Source organism: Nanorana parkeri, unplaced genomic scaffold (assembly GCF_000935625.1).
Source record: "Nanorana parkeri isolate BGI_ZX_2015 unplaced genomic scaffold, ASM93562v1 scaffold618, whole genome shotgun sequence".
NCBI lineage: Eukaryota > Metazoa > Chordata > Amphibia > Anura > Dicroglossidae > Nanorana > Nanorana parkeri.
Genome location: NW_017306886.1, coordinates 531,931 through 555,813, shown reverse-complemented (window position 1 = coordinate 555,813; position 23,883 = coordinate 531,931). Strand labels below are relative to the sequence as shown.

General features: G+C 39.5%; 1 protein-coding gene across 1 annotated transcript in view; it reads right to left on the bottom strand.

Moving 5' to 3' along the window:
* Nucleotides 1–18,017: 18,017 nt before the first annotated feature.
* Nucleotides 18,018–23,883, bottom strand: part of GADL1 (glutamate decarboxylase like 1) — a 187,735-nt gene continuing 181,869 nt past the window's right edge. The window contains exon 15 of the mRNA XM_018562972.1: nucleotides 18,018–18,308. Coding sequence (XP_018418474.1) covers nucleotides 18,135–18,308 — 174 coding nt within the window. The 3' untranslated portion in view covers nucleotides 18,018–18,134. The remainder of the gene's footprint in view (nucleotides 18,309–23,883) is intronic.

The window sequence follows — 23,883 nt, the reverse complement described above, 5'->3', positions numbered from 1 at the left end:
TGTATGTGTATGTATATATATATATATATATAATAACAGTTTAGCTGTTACACTGTTTGAATAAGGATATTTTGGAAGCAGTTCTATCTAATTTGCACAGTGTAACTGTGGAAAACATTTCAGTGAAATTATAAATTTAAGTAACAAGTGTAGCTAAATGCAGAAAGTCCAGCGTTTCAAATATACAAAGATATAAGGGCATTTTAGTTTAAGTGATTTAATAATTTCATCTATTTTTACTGATTTGTTTTCAAAAAAATATGTTTGGTACAGTAAAGGGCCAACTTTACATTTGTTAACTTTTAAATGTCTTCCAGCAATCAGATTGTAATAATATGCATGTCTCACAGAGACTATAATGTATTTAGACTCACCATAGAAGGTAACTTCTATGGTTGATGTACCTCAGGTATAGTTACCTTACCATTGAGGCATTTTTTTAATACATGGTTAAAACCTTTTAAGTTGACCTGAAAAAATGTTTTAGAACGGTAACAATATTTTTAAAGGTATTTCGTTAGGTTAGATTTATCAAGATAGAAAATCAATACTGCTGTCACAATAAAGCAATACTGCAGAAAGATTTAGTATAGTGAGAGAGTAGGGTCCTTGTTGTATACTGTTGCTAAATCTGAACTCACCCATTGTACAATAGTTGATCTTAGAAAATGTTAATATGCATCTTTCTAAGGATCATTGGTTGTTCAAGGGTAAAGGGCACTGCGTGACAATACTTCGTAGAAATGTTGTGCTTGCATTAACGGAGTAGACTGATTTAAGCTGTATGTTAAAGCCAATAAAATAATCTCTGAATGTCAGGGATGTCAATGAAGGGAGCTAAGCCAAATTGCTAACACTAAAAGGATTATATAGCCAAAGGTAGGTGCTGATAAAAATGCATCTGTAAGGTCTGCAGTGTTATTGTAAGAATATGTAACTGTTCTAAGTGACATGGGGTGAACTTGAAGAAATGATTGACACAGCTTTCTGGTCAATACATTTTTCCACAGCTAGGGCTGAAAACCAGACAGAACACTACATGAACACAAGCTAAAGACCCTATTTTGAGTTTGTGTATATTAAGGTATCAGACATGAAACCTGCTTTGGGGACTTTCCAGCAGTTGTGTAAACTGAGCAATATATAACTCAATGAAATGAGCAATTTTAATTTCTTTATCTCATTAGGAAGTAGAAACCACACTTACAAGAAGTAAATTCTTCTATGTAAGCACTAGATACATAAGGTGACCATTCAGGGTCTAATTGCATCCCAATGTGATGTCCCAGTGCAAAAATTCTAAACTTGTTAAATGATCTTCAAATTTTCTCAGTTACAAGATGAGTAACTAGTTATGGCGCTGAGAGGCAAAAACTAGCCAGCACCTGTCATTCTTGACATCTGCCAGTCTGTGGTCAGCATTAAAACCACCAAAGCAGCTTTTAATCAGCAAAGAAACTGAGTGCCAAGAGCAAGCCCCAGTGTCATTCACTGCCAGACCATCAGGGATTACCAATATGCTCATTGGAACCTGTTCAAGTTGTCATCATTCAGTCATGTTGGCTTCTATAGTCTTTTTATTTTTAGTTATAGAACTAGGCATTGTACTATATGAATTGCCCTTTAGGGAGCCTGTCTATCACAGTTCATGTTTAAGCTAGTTTTAAGCTAGTCCTGAAAATAATTGTTTACTTATGTCATTTTTACAGTTCTAAAGCTAAACTTCATGGAAATGGCATTTTAGCAGTTAAAGCATAACTTAAACCAAAAGCATAACTGTTATATATTGCAGCTTAACAATCGTTAAATGTGGTGGCTGCATTACATTTTTCCGGGCTAAGAAAATGTTCAGCAAGTACAAAAAATACTTGTTGATCTTGCCAGAAATGAAGTGTCCTTGTCACTTCCTGTGAGTTAGAAAATCACAACAAAAATGTATCTTTATTGTGTAAACTACTAGTTCCATCACCCATGGATAGAGTGGAGAAAAATATATAGACATGTAGGGAGAGGAAGTGTGTTATTTGCCACATTACCAGGTAAAAATAAAGGAATAAGAAAACTAATGCAGCCACTTCATCTAAGGACTGGTAAGCAAAATAAATTACATTTTTGTTCTTGGGTTTAGGTACACAATAAACGCTTATGAATTGATTACCTGTAAACTGCCGTTTTATGCATGCATACAGGTCTTTACTAGAATGTCTAAAATATTGTGATAATCAGATATAAAGAATATGTTAAATGCTAATGTTCATTTGCAGATGGCTGTTTTACCTTGATATTTCTCTTCATACTAACAGTATGCACACATTTGTCATTCCCTATGGTTTGTTCTGGCAGAGTTTTACTAAAATGCTAGGGCAAAACAGCAGAAAAAAGGCATTGTGTGCCCATACCCTCAGGCCTAAGTTTGACAGCAGTGATCAAATGTAAGCTAAACCGAGGATCAGTACCTCAGCTTCATAGGGGATTAGCGGTAAAATGTTCTTCTCCTGCCACACACATTCTTTTTATACAAAATGAAAAATGAATATCTTGGTTTTCTTCTTTGAAAAAAAAGGTGTAAAGAATAAAAATAATACATTGTAATGGCCAACAGATCACACAGTGAACTACATAAATGGTTTTATGATAACCCCATAGTGATATGATCGCTGTGTGTCTTCTTTTATCGTACTTTTTCATTTCGTACCTGCAATGCCCCTAGAAATTGACTGACCATAGGAAGCAATATCTTCATAGATGGGCAGTTCCTGCCAGGTTAGGTCCTGAATTGCCTATTTCGCTTTAATTCATGTGTGTGTGTATAAGCCTTTGTTCAGAGGTTCATGTACAATTTTGCACTTCACATTACTGGGGTAAAATCGGGTCTTTCATAAAGAGTAAGAATATAACTATGCATTTTAGATCATTTCAGTGAATTAATTATATCTTTTTGTAATTTTCTGACTAATTTTGTGCCAAAGAAATAAAAAAGATTACCTTGAATATATTTTTGACATTCTTGATAAATGCAAGGGCTATTGAAAATTGTATTAAAATGTATAATATAAAGCATAGGAATGTGAAATATATACTGTATATAAATATAAGATATCTTTGCACTTGCCATTGTTTAAAGTGCCTTACACTTGTATATAAATGAATAATATTATAACACCTTATCCACATTGTGTTTCTTTTTTTGTGTTTGCTTTTTTTATATGAGCATAGACAAGATGGGTAGAGCAAAAAGTCAGCGATGGGATATTTGTGCAATGCAGCTTTTCAATGAGAAACCCATTTAGCATCTTTGAGGTCTGACCCCGGTCTAGCTGACTCATAGATGACAGACATCTGTGAGAACCAACTGATCCTCCAGACCAATTTGTGTATTGTCGTTGTGCAGTGGTTTTTTTTTCCATTATTGTTTTAATTAAAAAAGTGGTGCCTCACTTTACACCCTTAAAATATATTGGCCCAACACCAGATGGAAAGTAAGGACCCAGTAACAGAGGGAATCTAGAGGATGTTTTTTGACCAAAAGATATCCTGTGGTGTTTGCTGTTACTCAGGACATTTACTTTTTACATTTAAAATTGATTATAGGTGTTATTAAACTCTTAAATATTGAAATCAATTACAACAGCTGACCTCAGTACTTACTTTGTGTGTTGCTCCTTCTTCTTTAAAATAGAGCCTGCCTTCTTAGTTGAGCTGGACAAATTATATCTGCCTCAGGTTTTTGGGTGACTCCAATGCCTTCAAGGGACCTATGGAGCCACCCTGGCATGCCACCATGCAAGGAAAATTTCAGGTCCTAACCTTTCCATACTGTAACAAAAACTAAAAAAGAAAGTCTTGATTGGATATGTACTGTAAAACTTGACTCCAAAATGGAAAAAGATGTGGAAATCCAATCTTCTGTTGCATAAATATATATATATATTTAGGGATGCACTGAAATTTCGGCCAACAATTGGTACTTTGGGCAAAATGCCAAAAGTACTATAACGGCAGTAAATGCGGCCATCTCTAGGCTTCTCTTCTCCCCACTGGGCGCCATTCTGTGTGCAATCTGATGCCCGCTGCTCTCCCCTCCTTGTGTTGGCAAAGGCAGCGTGAATCTGTGGAGACACAGACCGGTGTCCAGCGAGGAGCGTGTGGGGAGGCTGACATTGAGCTCTCTGTGCAGCATCATGTGTCAGCTTGATACTGCTGGAATTGACCATCCCCCGCTTGTCAGCATGTGAGGCATCTGCTGATCAGTGTTGCGGCTGTCATGACAGCACATCTTGGAGCACTCCTGGACAGTAAAACACAAGGGAGGAGGTGGCCGTCCAATATACATTTGTACACTCTTCTCATGCTGTTAATTTTACACAGTGATAAGGATGTTTTTGCTGCTAATGTTTATACCTTTCGACATAATTAACATATGCAATATGAGCGGGAATATGATGTCATTGTGATGTCAGACGGGGGTGGCACCTGTTTTTAGATGGTTTGTCTCTGTATATAAGTTCACACTATGTTCACAATGGTTGTCACTATGTTATTTATCTGATGAAGAGACTTTGGTAGGTTCCGAAATGTTGCTCATACTTGTGATGCCATGTGTATCTGCCGGCAATTTAAGGACGTATTGATGCATTGGACCTTGCTGTGCTGGTGACTATCTCCTCTACATTTGAATTTGTGCGGCGCCAACCACACATCATTCCATCACCCTTCTACATACTACAGTGGGATTCCGGTCTGATGCGCAATGGGATATCTGTTGATTGTGTAAATAACTGAGGAGAGTGTATGCTTACTGTGTCCACAGTTGTGAATGAACAGGAAGTGCTCTACATCACATTGTGCAATGGCAGCCCACTGATTTAAAAGGACTGCCGTAACAGAACACATGCATGTCTTAACAGAACGCATCAGGATGCCAAAGTGTGAATGTGCCCTAATTTATACAGAACTGAGATCTGAGTTGACATTAAGGAGCAGCAAGACAAAACCTTTGTAAAGCCCTGTACACAGTATAAATCAGCTCCTGTGTATGTAATGAATAAATATGTACATAATTACAAATTATACATAGTTCTGCTGGCAGGTAAACCTTTAGCTTCTTTTTTATATGGCTATCTGTCCATTGTTATCTGCTCCATTTAAAAAGGGCCATTGCTTACAGTGCTCAGTAGCTCAAGCTCCTCCCCTCTTTCTGGCTGTTTTCACTGGGCACAGATTTTAATTAGAGAGGCAAGCCAAACAAACAAATTCAGCTGTGCTGTCTCTTTAGAAAACCATATTGCTGAGTAAACCATGTTTTCTTGGATGCAACCTATATTAAGATTTGTAAAATAAAGCTTTCAAATAAAGAGATAAAGCCAGTTTAAAACCATATACACATACGTAGTAAAGTTAACTGACCCCCAAACCGTTATAATTTGCATTTAAAAACAAGTTGGCAGTGATAGACGCACCTATTAGACCAGCACCTGGGGAGTCCTGATGGTGGCTAAGGAATTAGAGCGGTGAGATTTCCTTTGGCTCTACAAGTTGGCAGTGGTAGCTTGCATAATTGTATCTGATCGACCTGTTTTCTAACATATCACGCTAAATGTAGCTTACAAATCTCTCTTGCTGAACTGATATAAAATGCTCTACTGAACTTTACAAAATTGTCTAATAATATAGCATCAAACATCAGTTGTATCTCAATTGTACTGATTATTTTACAGTTCATTTAAACCAAATCATATATAGAAAATGATTGATCTCGAAGAGTTTTTTTTTTAACTGAAACTGAAATTCATGATGATCCTTTCATTTTACGATGAATATCTTTGCTTCATTTCTAAAGAACTCTAGCTGTAGACTTTTTTCAAATGTTTAGATGATCAATATCCAAATAGACATTTCATATGAAATAAATAAGAAGACTTAAGAAGAAATGGGAGAGTTTTGCCTTTTGTCCATAAGTATGGAAACTTTAGCATGTGAAATATTTCTCTCCTCTGCACTACCTGGTCTCCCCGGGTCCAAAAAGGTATTAACATTTTTTTTATAATTAAAGGCAGATGAATATTGTAATGAATTGAATGCTAATTTTATGTTTTTGTAGAATTCTGTAAAGGTGCCTGGGCTGCATGGCTGGTTAAACAAGTCTACAAATCCTTTGGTATGTTGAAAGATCCTCATGAAGGCATGGGGTTCCACCTAAAATTCAAACCAGATCCTTATCCAGGCATTCAGTCTGGGTGGCCAGGAAAGGCAGGATAGTGAGCTTGCACCCCCTTCCACTCCTATACCATACCAGACCAAATGTCTTCCAACACTGAGAGGGTACCTTGCAAAGGGTTATTGTAAATATAGAATGTAAACAAAAGCGACAAGGGTTCTGAAGATGTAATTGACCAAAGACATTTTGGAGAAAAATTTATTTTTCATTCAGGCAACTGGGGATACGGACAGCCGGACTGATCAAATATGACCAGTTTGCTCAGCCATTCGATCTGAACTTATAGATTATTTATACTAATAAACTAGTAATTTGGACTAGTTCACTGGGGAAGCCTGTGATCCATGCCACAGCCTGAGCTCTATGTGCATAATCAGTGCACATTTGGTTTCTGAGTGCACATAATCCCGATTTATTGGTTTAACAATATATAAAACATCCTTACTTACATCTGGAAGGAGATTAATCCTTTGCAGATGGTTCATATGTGGACTACTAAGGGACCCATTTAACAGCCTGCAATGGCAGATCAATTTGTCAACTGAGCTTCTCACCACAAATTATGGACACACTGTTTTTGCAATACATTTTATATTACAGCAGTTAAAAAATAATTGCAAGTTAATGTACAGTAACAGCATGCAAACACATAAATAAGCTCTTCCATGTAATAATGTTTGTATAAAGATTTTCTTAGAGGATTATTTGTCTCTCAGTGCTTTAAGGCCCCTTGCATGCCGTTTGAATGAGCCATAATAGACCAGCGCTCATTTTCCTGCATGACAGAAATATTCTGTCACTGGTCTTTAAGTATTTAAAAGAACTGTACAATTCCTCCTGCTGTCCCATGTAACAGTAGCTGTGCAAAAGAGTCTGTTGAAACCTCTGTGGGTGCATTTACATCACCCCTCCTTTTCTGATTAGCTGGAACCATTTTTTTGTCTCTATTAGCTAAGGTCGGCCAACAGAAAAAAAAATTGATTCTAACAAATGGGAAAAAGAGGGATGAAGGAAACTAAAGCGAAAGTAAGTACAGTGGGTTATTTACACAGAGTTTTCACAGCTGCTGTCAAGGTATTACTGTTGGAAGCCTGTCAAATGCACGCGCAGTAGTATTCTGATACCTGTCGGCGGCCATCTTGGTGATGGACGCCAGCAGAGAGAGGAGGGGACAGTCACCCGGCGGGATAAGGTATGTCGCCAGGTCCCCTCCTCTCTCCTGATACTGTCGGGCGCTTGGTCCATGACCGAGCGCCCAACTTTTCAGAGGGGGGTGACACCAAAATGACTGTAAGTCATTTTGGTGTCACCCCTCCAATGGTTTCACCCGGGTGCGGGCCGCACCCCCCTTGTGACGCCACTGGTTAGTTGTGCTCTATTTTTATTTTTTTTTATCAGAAGTCAACTTTATTTGACAAGTGCTTAGTACAACAGTACAGGGGGGGGTGGTCACCCCAACAGCATTACAACATCTCCTGAGGAAATCAGGGGGTGTAAAAAAAAAAACACAAATACATGCATACAGTACAATGTGCACATTACAGTTACAGGGTAGTGGTTTGGCTCAATGGATACATTGGTCAATCTGCTATTACTGCCTTCCTAGTGTCATCTAGGCGATGGGATGTATAGTAGGAGCACAGGTGGTGTAAAAAATGTAGTCAGGTTGAAATTACACTGTTGAGACTGTGGGGCTCCGTGTATCGGTACAACAAATAGCGAGAGATAAACATTAGAGGAGCGTTTCCCTGCATGCAAAGGCACCTATGAAGGAGTATGTATGGGCTTAGCAAAGGTAAGGGACACGGGGAGAAGGAGGGCTGGGTTGGATCAGAAGGAAAAGTATAGGGGGTACACCAGGGGAGAGACGAGGGAGGCCAGAGGGGGTAAGGGGGGGAGCGGGTGTGTGTGGGTCAAGCACCTAGGATCTGGGTCTGTTCCAGCGCTCAGGGGGGCGTCACGAGCATGGCCCGAAGGTACTCATCCGTGCCCTGAAAAGAGGCCCATGGTCTCCAGGTGGACCGAAAGAGCTCTTCCGTATTCCGAAGTGTGGAGGTTAGATTTTCCATCAGGTATATCTCGTCCACCTTGGTGAACCATAACTTAAGGGTAGGGGAGGTGGTCTGTTTCCACAGCAGAGGGATGCATTGGCGGGCAGCATTCAGGAGGTGTCTCGACAGTGATTTTTTATATTTCCTAATGGGCAGGGTGCTTAAGTGCAGCAAGCAAGCTGCGGGGTTGTCCGTCAAGTCCACCATCACCTAGGTCGAGTTCCGCTTGGGAGATCGGGGCTTCCAGCTGGTCCCTTATCTCAGGTGATAGAGTGGGCACCCCCGAATCCCGAAGATAATGTGTCAGAGTCATACCATCAGGGGGATTGGGGGATGCAGTTGAGCCTTCCCTGAGATTGTACAGCATGCTGTAAAAGCACTGGAATTCCTTGGCCATATCAGCGGACAATGTCAGTTTCTTCCCCGACCGGCTCATAATGTGGGGTATGAACATTGTTTGTCGGGAGCCCCGCATGGCCGATGCCAAGCATCTGCCCGGTTTATTAGAAAGTTCGTAAAGGGTACGACGGCCGTTCAAAAGGCCATGGCGTACTTTGGAGAGGAGGAGATCATTGAGTTCCTTCCTGAGTAGAACCAACTCCTTGAGATGGGTAGCCGCCAGCGACTTCTTGTGAGCGGACTCTAGAGTGTGGAGTCTGGCGAAGAGTTGGGCCACCCTCAGAGCCCCCTCCCGTTTCCTACGGGCTCCGTGGCGGATCAAGACGCCCCTAACAACGCACTTTTGTGCCTCCCATATTACTGAGGGTGACAGGGAGTCGGAGGAGTTCTCTGAGAAGTAGGAACCGATCGTGCGTTCTAGCTCAGAGCGTATCCCCGGATCCTGCAGCAACGACTCGTTCAGGCGCCACGAGGGGCTTTTGGGGACAAAAGGGAGGAGATCTAGCGCTATGTGGACTGGGGCATGATCTGACAGCAAAATGTCCCCAATCGATGCGTCGACGACCAAGGATAGGTCCTTGTGCCGGAGAAAGAAATAATCTAGGCGCGAGTACGTGTTGTGGGCCGAGGAGTAGAATGTGAAGTCTTTAACTTGTGGGTGGAGAGTGCGCCAGACGTCAGTCAGTCTGAGGAGGTGCAGCTCCGATTTAAGTCTCTTAAGGCGGGAGTAGGGGAGGTGGGAGGCTGTTCTAGACACGTCCAGTAAGGGGTCTAACGCAAAGTTAAAGTCGCCCCCCACTATCAGCAGGCCTTCTTCAAATTCCAGGAGGAGTGGTATAGTCCGTTGCAAAAATGATACCTGATCTGAGTTGGGAAGGTATAGGTTTACCAGTGTAACCAGGGCGTCCCCTATCAGACCCTTCACAAACAAAAATCTACCCTCCGGGTCAATCCTAAGGTCTCGAAAACGTCCATGCCACCTTCCTGGAGAGTAAAATGCTCACCCCTTTGGACCTGGCAATGGGGGACGGACAATGATAGGAGGTCGTGAAGTCCCTATTCCTGAGTTTGGGCACCCTGTCAGACTTAATATGCGTCTCCTGCAGAAAAGCCACCTGCGTACCTGCCTTTTTCAAGTCCACCAGGAGCCTGGATCTCTTCTCCGGGATGCCCAGTCCCTTGACATTGTATGTGGTGAGACGCAACGGGCCCACTGCTGCCATGTTGGAAGGGGCCGACCCACAGTAGGAATTGGAGAGGTGGGAGGAGATGGGGTGGGGAGGGGGGGGGACATCAGGAAAGGGGGAATGAGGGAGTGATGGAAGCGGAGCAAAAAGGGGGCAAGGGCAGGCTGAGACGCCTACACCGAGACAAGGGTGACTACAGTAGGCGGATAGCCTAAGCAAAAGCGGAAATGTACCCTCCAATCTAGCGATGGGAGGGTACCACCTATTGGGGGTGTGTGGATAAAACTGAGCAAGTGAGAGGAACCTCGGGGAGGTGCGGTCACTTGTGCCAGACACAGTAAAAGAGGTCAGAGCATCACGTTAAGTTGTGCTCTATTTAAGCATCACAAGCCCAGGGCTCTGTGCTTGTGATAGTTCCAGGCTAGGGCCCTGGGCTTGTGATAGTTCCAGCCTTGTCATGTCTTTGCTCTGTCTACACAAGCCTGTATGCTGATCCTGAATCCCAGTCCGGCCTTGATATTTTATCCTAATCTTGCCTTGGCTCTTTAATCCTTTACCTTTCTTGTATCTTAGTTTCTGTCTTGTATTTGTTTCCTGTTCCTGTCTTGTACTTTGGCATCAGTCAGTACGTCTCCTTGGCCTGGGGGCCAGCCTGTGGCATCACCTGATTAGAGCAAATAGTTTAAGTCCTGGCGGCATCCAAGTACCGGTAGGTGTGCTTGCCTTATGGGAACGGCGGCTGCTAAAGGTGAAACCACTCGTCGTTATTGGCTCTGACAGCGTGCGTCCACAGCTGGTCCTGACATTAATAGATGACTGTGATATGAGAAAGAGAGCAATAAAGGGCTTAAATTTGCCTCTGTGCTTAAGTACTGTTAGATGGAATAGCAAGAGGTATGGCATAGTGCTACAACCCACATCAGTCAGTTTGATCTTAGTTTACTGCGGTGAGATTTCTAAGATGAATGCCGATTTGTTACTATAGGTCACCACAGTTTTCACACTACCCTTTGCCTTATCGAATGCGTATCTCCCCTTATCTTCCTGATTATTAATCTGATGCAGATCTCCAACTAGCAATTGCCTCTGGAACTACATTCTCATTGTACTTAATGTACTAAATCCCAGAAAGACAAGGCTTTTCTGTTGGGTGGAAAATGTTGTTTAAGCGGATAAAGAACTTTAAAGTGGAAATCCAGCCATTGTGTCAAGCTTTGGATAGTGGGAAAGCATTAGAACCTCTGTCGGATCTGATAACCATTAGGAGACTCAGGGAATGTTCCCAATGGGGACACATACATTGGTAAAAACTGACAGAGGTTGTAACCATTCCCAACATTACTAAAACAGAGAAATTTCATTGTAGGTTGTGCACTGTTTGGAGAGAACCCCTTATTTTCTGTTCCAGTGACCGCTCACAAACTGAGAGAAAAGTGGCATTTGAGATACAGTACAAGTGGTAATAAAAGCCTAGCAAAAGTTCTAATTCTAATACAAAGTAAAGAAGTTACACTTTTTTTCTTCAAATGTAAGGTGAACTAGAATTTTGTACTTGAAAGCAAACACATTTTAATTTTATTGTCATTTTTCTTGTGCTAAATCATTTGGTAATTTTAATACTGGAGATAACACACTGCACATAAAAGTAAATTTCTTAACAGTTATGCAAAAATGTGATAAAAATCAAACCTGTCAATTGTCAAACACAAATCTATTACAAAGAAGAAAAAGACCAATTAAAAAAAAACTAAAAGAAAAAAAAATGTTTTTAAATTACAGCTATCTCTATTAATTTGATGTTTTAAGGTACAGTACATCTGCTTACAGTTCTTAGGAATCACAGTTCAAGCATTACGCATCAATTTGTTGAATGCCTAACGTTACCAGCTAAAACATATTATTTAATTTTGACTAGAATGGGGAAGGGTTAAGATCACAATCCGGTATTTGTTGATCTCTGTGTCTTCATTGAGCATATCCACTTTCACCTTCTTGAGCTCCAGAGGAAGGGGCAGAGCACAGTGATACATGTGGGGCATGATCGGACCTCTCCATGCTCACAGGTATACTGGATGTATAATTTTCCATTGCCATTTAGATGATCCTATTGGATACATTATGGCAATACATTAATGTTTTGCATTTTGTGAGCTAACACTGGATGTTGGAGATATATCCTTTATCATTGAGGATTGCTACATTTCACGTGTACATCACAAATGTGGATTGTGAGCACTGAATATCTGTATCTCAGGGTTCTGAGAGTGTATTTTATCCTTGGAGATTTTCCCCTTTGATATATTGTATGTCAGCGTTCAGTCATAGTACGCATAGGATGAAATGTGGCTAAGGTTTGTGTATTTAATTGTTTTTATGGGTTAAGAATGCTATCTCTGTATTTTAGCCATCTTTGATACTAAAAGGAGTGTGACCATTTGTTAGGATCCTTCTGGTTTTACCTTTTGTGTCACTTTCACCTTTTTGATTAGGAGATGAGGGGATGTCTAACATTTTACAGTTGTAATTAGAATAGGATTTGAGGAAATCTTGAGGAAAATGTGTTGCATGTGATAGGTAGGATTTCTCATTAGTTTTCTATAATCTGTTGAGTCTCCCAGATAGAAAGTCTGCCAAGAACTTCACAGGGGGATCACAGATAACAATAAAAACCAACTCTCTTTGCCGCTCTATAAAATGCTGGAAATAAAGGTTTTGGGTGGACTTAATCTGGCCGTACATGGCTTAAACTTTGGCTGATTCCTACTGAATCATCCAAACTTTAAGCCGCGTGTGGCTTGGCCATGTCCAACCAGCTTGACAAAAATTGGGTCGGGTGTAAAATTATACAGGCTGGACAAGAAAAATGTAGCCATGTATGGCTAGATTTACACTTAAAAATAAGAAACAGTTGAAGGTAAACAAAAACAACCAATGGGGAGACCTGCCATGCACTAGTTACTGACACTCTCAAATTGTTAGCAGGCTTTATAACATTTTATATTTTTCAGAAATGTGGCTGTATATCAGTAACTAATAGACAATTAATAACAACCCTACACAAGATCTGTTTTTATAAAGATATACATATACATAGACACAAATGCTCACATCTCTAAAGGAAAACTATACTGAGTTTTGGTAAGTTTTAGTTAAAAGAAAATGTTTTGAACATTTTCAGGTTTATGAGCTGATCCTTTGTAAAATTTTAGTCTTGCACATTTTGATTGCTACTTTTTAAATGTGAACACAGTTAAGGAGATGGGTGTGTCGCTGACTAACTCCTTTGTATGTTCTGAGTTGATCTTATTAGCTAGAGATCAAATTCCACCAGGTTATTCAGAATCATTAACATCACAGTAGAGCAATTCAGAAAACCACCAGTTACTATACTCTAGAAATTGCAAGTGGTAACTATGAAATATTATATTGTCATATTTTATTTACTGTACTAAAAATCTATTTTTATTTCAAACTACATTTACAGTAATTTAATCAATTGCCCAGCAGCGCTACATGTGTGTGGTCTGTAGCTGAGAGTAGCTTGAGAGATTTGAAACATTAGCAGTTGGAGCTAAATCATCTGACTTCTATCACCAACATGTTTCCCTCTTAAATGAAATGATTTCCAAAAAACTTTCTCCCCCTAAAGCTGGCTATACACTTTGAGATATATAACTAATTTATGTAACCATTCACCTATGAATCTTTCTGAATGTTCGTTCTGTGTGAATAGATGCAAAAATTAACATTCTTGGATATATTTGCAGGTTGAATGTATGTAATATAATACTGCATTTTGGCCACTAAATGGATCTGAGGAACATAGGGAATAAGTATTTATTTATTTGCTCCTCAACTTAATCTAGTGGCCAAAATTCAATATTACATTAGATACATTAGACCTGAAAAGACAATATATCTAAGAACATTCCTTTTTGCATCTATTTGCACAGAGCAAATGGTTGGAAAGATTCATAGGGTGAATGGCGTTTCAAACTTGATATAAATAGACCTCATATTGTATGAGAGCAGCCCATTGTCTAGTCTTGATCCTTGTGCCCAGAAGCATGTCTGTCAGCCAGCCATTACATTCAGTTTGCCAAGGCATACATTTTTAGGTACATGTAATGAGGAAGAGGTACTGAGCAAGAAAGCAAGAAGACCGGCTGCTATTGCTTACTAATCACTTGGTATAAATCAGAGAATAGGCAAGGATTTCAAATCTGTCTGTTCGATCTTCCTTCCCAAGAGAGGTTTACTGTTCTGTCTGCTGCTTCCCTGGATTGGAGGTGGTTGGCTATTTGACTGGACCAAGCAACGATTATCAATCTATGACCATCCTAACACATACATTAAACAGTACACACACTATTTATGTCAGCAGCTGAACTGGCTGGTTGAGAAAGCACTGTTCTATTGTACCCCATAAAAAAAATGTGATTATTGCATAATCCTCGGATCCATGGACTGTGTACATCGCAGATATTAGCAGCAAACACCTAATGTCTGTAGATATCGTTATGCTCTTTGGTTGTAGTTTATTTTCTAAGCCATACTGAAACAAAAAGTGGTTTACCATGGTTTGCTATGTGCAGCAATTTGAAAATATCTTCTCTAAATCTTGTAGGCATAAATTATTTAATATAATATATATATGTACATGTATGGCTGAATTACTGCATACTTGGCAAAAGCTGTTGGGTAGGACTGTATAGCTAAAAATGTTTCAGCTGAAATTTTTGGGAAATTCCTTTTTATCCATTGTTCTAATCAATGCAAAGGTAGGCACAGATGTATTTTTTTTTAAATGCACTGAAAAAGGATTATTATAAGACAGGGCACGAGCATCTTCCATGCTTACAGTTTTTAATGTGATTGTCACTTTCACACTTTCATGCTACATTTCACCTGCAAATAAAGCTTATCTTTAAAAGCTGAACTCCAGGCAAACTGTTAAATACATAGATGAGAGTCGTTTAACCAGCCAAAAGGATTTCTATTTCTGTCCATCCAGTCTTAAGATTGATATAACTCTGCAGTACAGCAGTCTTAACTGGGGAGAGGGGGGCCTGGCCTTTCTCTGCTCTAGTTTCACCTTTATTTACAGGTCCTCTCACCACCTCCACCCTGTGAGTGGACAATGAAAGGAGAAGCAGAACACCAATGAGTTCATATATTTTTGTCAATCTACTCACTCCTTATATTAGCATGCTGCTTGCATAACAGCACACCTGATTGTTCTGTTTCCCCCCCCCCCTTCTCTTAACTCTGCTGTACAGGGACTGCAAGAGGTTGATACCAAGCCAAATTCAGCTTCTATTCAGAAATTATAATGAAATATATTTAATGAATATGTGGGTTGTCTTAATTTGTGTCATTTATATCTTCCTCAGTTTAGCTTTAGATATAGATGCCGCAACCCGAAAACAAGCAAATGCTTTGAAACCATTAATATGGTTTTATGCAGGTGTATTCCTACTGTCCCTCAAGATAGTACTGAAAAGCCCCAACTATTTCTGCAGTAAGCATTTCTTTCTCATGCTAAGGATCAGCATTGGTGCATCTCCTGACATAGAGTAAAAGAGGGAAATATGTATCTGCTTCACCCGTAAAGCAAATGAGAGCCCTTAAGACAAAGTGAAAAGCCTGCATCATGTCAACTGCAAAGTAATCTTGTGAGTCAATATTCTCTCCTTGCCTTATGGTAGGAACAGCTCTGATTTTATCTCTGGTCCCTTTTTGCATTAGGTCCAGAAAATTCCTTCTCTGCTTGGTATTAAATTTAACCTGCCTTCTTGGAGGTGCGATTGCAACCCCTCTAATCACATTATTTTCAGTATAGACCATTATTATTATATTTTGTAAATCTGTTGAGAGTATGAAACCTATGCATTGTTGGTAGTCTTAGTGAATTTAGTATCGTCTTAGGAAGTTGAGGTTCTGTGTTCAATCAGGACCATAGGCGTAGAGTCCCAGGGCACGCAACAGTTGATATAAAGATAAATACTAGTACTTGCCAGGCAATAAAGTGTCTGTTTTCCAGTACTGTTACCTTACTAACTATGTAAGACCTGACAGGTAATTTTTTAATGCAACAATATTTAATTTAGCCAACACATAAGAAAAACATGAGTGAAAGGCATTCACAGAAAAATTCCAATACTTATCATTAGGAAAAAGAAGGTTAGTCATTGCATTATTTAAACTAGCAGTGCCAACAGTCAACAAAGATCAGACCACTTTCTTCTGTGCATAATCATTCACCATTAAAGATCTAATTCATTTAGTAGTAAAAGAAAACATGTGATAAAGGTTGAATACTAATCAATCGTATATGTAAAATAATACAACATAGATTGTTTCAGGAGACAACCTGAGTTCATAGCAAAAAGAAAAAAAAAACCATAAGAAACTTGATTCCATTATTAACAGAAAAATAAATGTATAGGTATTTTGTTCTATAGGTAGACGCAAACTAATTTTATTTCCTGAGTCTTTACATTTTCATTCTACTTATTCTGTAAAACTATTGCACATTTATTTTAAGTCTAACCCTAAGCACATTAAAAATAAGAACAAATGTCTCCACACTGCCCCTATGAAGAAAATGTGTGTTTTCTTCTTTTTATGGGGATAGGCTAGTATACAGTGAAGCTCACCTTACTCTATGGTCCAGGCAGCAATGGAAAGTGGGAGGGCCCTCTTACCAGAAGCCACATCCCATCCTGATGATATGGCCACTGGTCAAGCACCATTTACAAGTTTAATGACATCAGTGAGAGGGGCATTAAAACGACCAGCATGTAGAGAAAGAGTGGCTTTGGAGGACCAGTTATTACTACTGGGAACATTGGGTAGAAAGATAGTAGAGTAAGGTGAGTATTACTGTGTGCTTGTCTCCCTCACGAAAAAAAACAAAAAAAACCCCAATATATTCTTTATTAGGGGAGGGTGATTCAATTTTAATTATGTTTTATGTGGTTGGAGTTAAGCTTTAATTCTGCTATATGTAGAAAACATGTTTTCATTGAATATATATGCTAAAAAAGTACTCCACTTAACTATTCTTGGTTGGAATTGGTTTGGGATGCTTACTGGGGTAATAATTAGGGCCTTTTTTTTCGATCAAAACTGCATCTCTCTCCCCATGAAAGTTTAGAGCATTACAAAAGCAGGTTAAAAGCAGGTGAAATGCAGTTCACAAGGAGGTCATATTCAGGTCAGATGCACCTGTCAATAAATTCTGAATGATCTCAGCAACACCTCAAAGGCCGTGTCAAAAGCAAGGTCATCCAGCAAGCCCAAAGCTCTTCAACAAAGGCCCTCATGTACCCTGATTCCCCCATTACCAGTCATAATTTCAAAGCTATGCGTCAAGTACTTCCACATGCAGCCACTCTGCCTGTAAGGAGCGTATATCAGAAAATCCTGTCATTCAAGGCAGTAGGGAAATCCTCTGATATTGAGCCCAGGCAGAAGAAGCACAAGGTGGAACTGCCCTTTGCATGATTGCTGCAATGCTCAGCAGACTGTATTAAAATGTGTAATGTTTTAACTGACCTAACCTTGGGTAAGGGCTCATTTGATACTATATGCATGTTTTAGAGAATAGCTAGCATCAAATAAATACCTGAATATTCCTACCGACAGCAGCATAAATAAGACCATTACAATCATCAGAAATTTCAATTTAGAAAATTTCCATGCCACTATGAATATTTGTCATTTGGCATAAACATTCTATAGGATATATAGTAAAATGACCATACATGTAACTGAAAGTAGACTGTTAAGGTATAGCCTGTTTTTTCTACAAGCTGAAAGTATTTTGTCGAGCAGAATTATTATCTCATTCTTGTATAGATTATGCTTGATTACAGTGAGGGAAATTAGATTATAGGGTTGATTTACTACATACAAATAGGTTGTTCACTTTGCAAGGGAATTTTCCCTTAGCATAGTGAATCTGGTGAAAATACAGTTTGCAAAGAATACCCAATCTTGCAAAAATAACAAAACATTTTTTTTTTCTTGCACATGATTGGTTGATGGAGGTCAGCAGAGCTTCACCACATTCACTAAACTGAGAGAACATTTCTGTTGCAAAGTAAAAATTGCCTTGCAAACTGAACAGCCTATTTGCCTTCAGTAAATCAACCCCTGTGTATATCTAATTAGTAGTCTAGTCTACATCTATACTATAGTGTTTGTTCAGTGTAAAAATGCTGCAGTCTTTTATCAAGCCATATAAGAGCAGCACATTGTGCTGCTGTGCCACAGCTACAAGTCTCTGCCGAGCAGATCAATCTCATCCAACACAAAATCCATATCTTCACGGCTCACTTGGGGGCTGATGATAATGTGGCGGAAGAAGTTGACTCTATCGCGGTGTGGTTGATATCCCACCATCATGCTTCCCTTTCTCATCATCCTTTCTTTGATTATGGGGGCAACCTACAAAAAAGACAATAAAGTAAACAAAAAAGAAAAACAAACATCTGTTTCATAAGTTTGTGGTATGCATTTGAGTTTAGGGTTTTAAAGATCAGTCCATACCATATAGATAATGGAGGTCAGTTTTAGGTAAACAGGAGAAGGTTGAATCAACCACCAGTTTGTTGTGTTTGTAAATCATTCTGGCAATGAGATTTATGCATATTATTTTCCAGTTCTTCCCTTATACCGCAGCCAATATAAAGTGGCTCACAATGCTAGATTATACACGTATTTATATTACACTGTGGAAAATGCAAAAGGACTGCACTGGAATTCCTGTTGATGCTGCAGGAATAGTGGTACTATTTGTCTAAGGGTAGAAAAGAGTATCTCATCTGGGATACTTGAGTTTAAATGAAGCTAGTGGTGATACTGCTCACAGTTTAATTATACCAGATCGGTTGTGGGTGGACTTGCTAATGCTAATCCCCTGGATGTCATGGATCCTTTGGCTTTAAAACTTTTTGACAACAAGTATGCAGATAAGGAGTCATGACAGTCCAACATCCAGATGCAAGAGCAACCAAGTACCAGTTAAACAAACATAAAAACATTTTTATTAATTTCAGTTTCCATTTTAATAGAATGGAGAAGAACTCTGAGCATAATAAAACTTTTTATGCTGTGGTGATACTTCCTCTTTAAATCAAACCCATGCTTTGCCCAAATAGGACACAGTAATAGATTTCCTTTAATCTCCCAACATATACCCACATTTTCCTTTTTCTTTTCTTACTTCATACAGGGCAAAAAACGTCCAGTACTTCAGGATTTGGAAAAGCATATGACTCACTTCACGTGACAGTGCTAGACCAATCAGCAATTACTAGTGCTGCCTAATGGAGAATGTTGATAGCCCTGGGTAAGCTATGACTTGAGGGACTCATAACTTACACAGTATAGCTTCTCCTGCTAATAGCAGCTGAACTCATCAGTGGGGGACCAAAGCAAAGGTAAGTTGTTGACACAAGAACTTCAATGGGCCAACAAAAACCTTTGGGTATTTTCTAGAATGCCCTGCTCTGCAAAATACTGACTTCAGGAACTATATAGGAGCCTGGGCCTGTTACCTCCAATTTCTAGCGCATCAGTATTGGTGCATTAACAAAATAAAAACGCTTATGATCACTAGTAATTGCATGGAAGGAGGAAAGGGCAAAGGATTTATTCTTCAAAACTTCAGTCCCAGAAAATGCTATCCACATCACAGAATACTTTACATTTCAGGGTACAGAGGCACTCTAAAAGATTTGGCTTTACACCTTTATTCACCTGCTTATGTCATTCTGTACAAATTTGGTTGGAAAAAGATTCCCTCCTGACCTCTAATGATTGCTGGATAAAAACCCTGGATCTGCACACTGCTATGTTTTTTTAATCAGTATTAATATGTTTTTGCTGATAAAGCAATTAGACAATAAATTCACTTTTACCACAACCACAAAGACATCAGAGGGAGCAGATTTCCAGAAGCATTACCAAAATCAAAACAGTAATTTACTATGCCGCTTAGACATTGACATTTATTGCCGGTTTTGTTTTTAAAATCCATAAAATTACTTTTAGAATAAACTACAAGAACATAATAACATACAGCTGTTTATATAATTTTTAAAAGCTTAGAAAAAACAACGATCAATTAAGCAATACCCAGCATTTTAGATATCTGTGTTCATATAACAGACTGAGTTTTACATTATTTAAGGAGTGATTCAGCAATGACTAATATTTGATGGATAGATACCCAATGGTGGAATTTACTAAACAACTCATTTTGTTGAAAAATTGCTCAAAAACAAAGAACTGAATATTTAACAAGACTGTGTCTTCTGAGATATATAATAATGCATTTGACAAAGCTGTATGTTCAGTGTACTAGTCATTTATCACATGAGAAGTTGGCAGAAAATGCCTTGTATCATTAAGGAAAGCATGTTTAACACTTAACCAACATAAATAGATTAGCTTATTCAGAAGCGGATATATAGTTTAGAGCATGTTTGCCCTAGGCTTACAGTAACTAAGGGACTATTTTTCCAATGTTATTTCTGCATTGTTAAACATGTACTTAAAGTGTAAGTGAACCCTAACAGTAAATTTATCTTACTTTCCAGAATTTGTGTAGGATCTAGTCAGCCTGAAAATAAATTTAGGTAATCAGCAAATCCACCCTTTGAGAAGACTAAGGGGTCTATTCACGAAGCTGCCGAAGGATCTGGCCGTAGCTTCGGCCGATCCTTCGGCTAGCTTCGGCCCCAGGACCACTTCGATTCAGTAGAACCGAAGGGGTGCTGTACGGGCTATTCACATAACTATAATAGCTACTGCTCCCTCCAATAGCAGCCTACTGTGGATGGAAGAGCGCAGGGGGACATGGTGCCAAATGACAACAGACCACTTTCCCTGCAGAGGTGCCTAACGGGGAGTGAGGATAGAGTGCCCTTCTTTTTGTTTCCCCTGATAATGTAACATAATACATAACCAGAAAGGGGAAGAAGGAGATGCTGCTTTTATTCCTGGGTGAGCACTGCACTGTGAAGGAGGCCTGTGACTTTGAGCTCCACTCTCCATAAAGAGCCTAATATCACCCTATCTCCCTCAGGGAACCCCAAAATGCCCCCACAAGCTTCCATCTCCCCTCATCTCAATGTCACAGATTCCAAAACAGTCCTACTCAGACTGACACCGTTTTTTGCTCTCACTGACACTAATGAAGCTGCATTTTTTTTAAATTTCCTAACAGAGACAGCATTGATGCAGGGGCATTATTTTCCTATAAGTAGCACCACTAACGCAAGGACATGTTTTGATTTTCATGACACTGCTAATACAGGTGCATTTATCCTTCCAGTGCAACCACCAATGCAGGGGCATTTTATCCTTCCAGTGAAACCATCAACATGGGGACATTTTTTTTTCCAGTGACACCACTGACGCAGGGGCATGTTTGACTTCTGGAAACACCAGCCACTGAGGAGCATGCAATTTTGCCAGAGCTAGATTGATCACTCCTACTCTCCTCCCTGTCACAAAAGGGTCTATTCACTAAGCTGCCGTAGGCAGCCGAGTGAAAGACCGACCTGATGTGAAGTGAGCCAAACGCTGTTCAGCTATTCACTTCAGGCTGGTACGGCTGATTTCAGCCGTATATCGGCTGAAATCAGCCGTACATCGGGTGGCTTCACGTGTATTCGGGTCGGCCAAACATGCTCAGCATGTTCGGCCGACCCAAAGTGCAGGAGGAGTTCGACTCAGCCGATCCAACATCTGGATCGGCTAAGCCAAACCTCCGGCAGGCTACTCGCTGCTGTTCGGTCTATTCTTATAGATGCCGAACAGCAGTGAGTGAATAGCCGAATGCCGCTGAGCGGCATTCATCTCGGCTGTTCTGCTCGGTCCCTCAGAGGGACCGAGCAGAACAGAAAAATAGTTAAAAAGACAATGACAGCTAGCTGCACCCAATATTATTCTATTGGCCGGCGGTTCTGCTGCCGTAAAAAAAAACGAAAAGAGTCTCACGCTCCCGACCGCCCAGGAGAGAAGCACTGATTTTTCTTTCTTTTTCTTTATTAAGTTCGGGAGCTGTACGGGCTATTGTGAATAGCCCGTACAGCAGCCCTTCGGTTCTACTGAACCAATGGGGTCCTGGGGCCGAAGCTAGCCGAAGGATCGGCCCAAGCTACGGCTAGATCTTTCGGCTGCTTCGTGAATAGACCCCTATGTGGCCATAACAGGATATGTGTGTAGTAAATAACCCAATATCCCTCAACAGAAAAAATAATACTGAATTCAAATAAATAAAAAATTAAAGATAAATTGGCAAACAATTCAGTAGATCAGATATCCAAAATTTTCTTTAGACATGCACAACAGTGGGGCTGGAACATTTATATAGCACATTTGTTTTTTTTATAAATGTGATTTCCGCTTTGCTTGCTTTGGGCTTCATTCATTTTAAAAGAGCCGTGGGGAGGAGAACCAGTCACATGACCTGCCAAGGCCCCCCTAAGTGCAGAGATACAACACCAATTCTATGTACGTAAGAACAATACTTGAATAAAATGTTCTTTACAACTAAGCCCAATACTGATACAAATTACACAAATACACAAACTTATAAAATACTGCGACCAATTAAACAAGTAAATCAATTCATGAAATAAAGGGATGGATTAGAAAAAAGGCGTAGGCCTACAGCTACTAAAGCTCTAAATTCTTTCTGCAGCTTTGGATTTTTTTTAAAGCCCACACCATTTAAAGTACTTTCATTTTAACATTTAAAACATTTACTGTCTCTCTGTCAACTCATGCCTCTATGGTGTACTTTTTTAATGTGCTTAGGTCAATCAGGACATGATTCACCAGACTGCTGCCAAAAATTGCAAAGAGGCTTGCAAAGGTTTCTTGAATTTGAACTTTTTACATCTGAGTCTTAAGATTGTCAAACCCTGTCAGCTTTTTGGATTAATCTGGAGTCCATCCCTGAATTCCAGGGATGTATTAAAACACAATAATACATCCCTGGAATTCAGCTATTGTATATAATTGCTTAATATCAACTATCTGTAATGCCCTGCACAGAGGTACCCAACTGGGAGAGGATGGAACAGGTCATGGAGCCAATTAGGCTCTGCTGCAGCTCACATGTGCGGACAATGTACATGCTAACAGTAGGAAAGGGCAGGGTGATGACCTCATTGGTGTCATGCTGCTCCATTTGGTAATCAGCAGTGGGAGGCATGTTTGTGACCAAGCTGTAGTGGAAGTCAAGTGCCTGGCTGTGCTGTCTGATAAACCAGCTCCATATATCAATTTTCAATGTGTATTTAGATGTTTGTCTGAAATTCAGCTTTAATAGCAAATTGGTTTTAGCTTTTGAGACACAATTAAATGTCAGATTTCTTTCCGGAGTGCTTTATACATACATACATACATACATACATACATACATACATACATACATACATACATACATACACATAGGCCAAGAATCTTACATTTTACCCATATCTGTGAGTCTGGGATGGTCAGAAAATGCAGTGATTGCTTGTTGCCTCATTGTATATGATTCATATTAGTAATCACTGCTGTAAACCCCAAACTAATAGTTAATACATAAGGAGCCTTTTTGCTTGCTTGTGTCATAAAACGTTGAAATTCCATACAGTGCTCAGCTAAACACACCCTACACACAAAAAAAAGAATGCAGTATAATTCAATGTAAGCAATAAAGTGTTCTTAATAGACTGATAACAGCATGCAATGAGAATTTTCCATCTATTTGCTTTTATTGTGGTCAGAATGACTCAGTATTGAAAACCGCTAGCCTACTATCATGGTTTATGACCAGTGAATCTGCTAGTTGACTTTTATATACACTAATACACTGAGGCTGATTTACTAAAATAGCTGAGAATCTTCATTTCATAAGCTAAATTAAGGTTTATTTCAAATATCCAATTGATTATTCAGTTATGCGAAAAGCAAATTCCTGTAAAAACAGTTATAATTTACTGAGTGAAGATTCTCAACA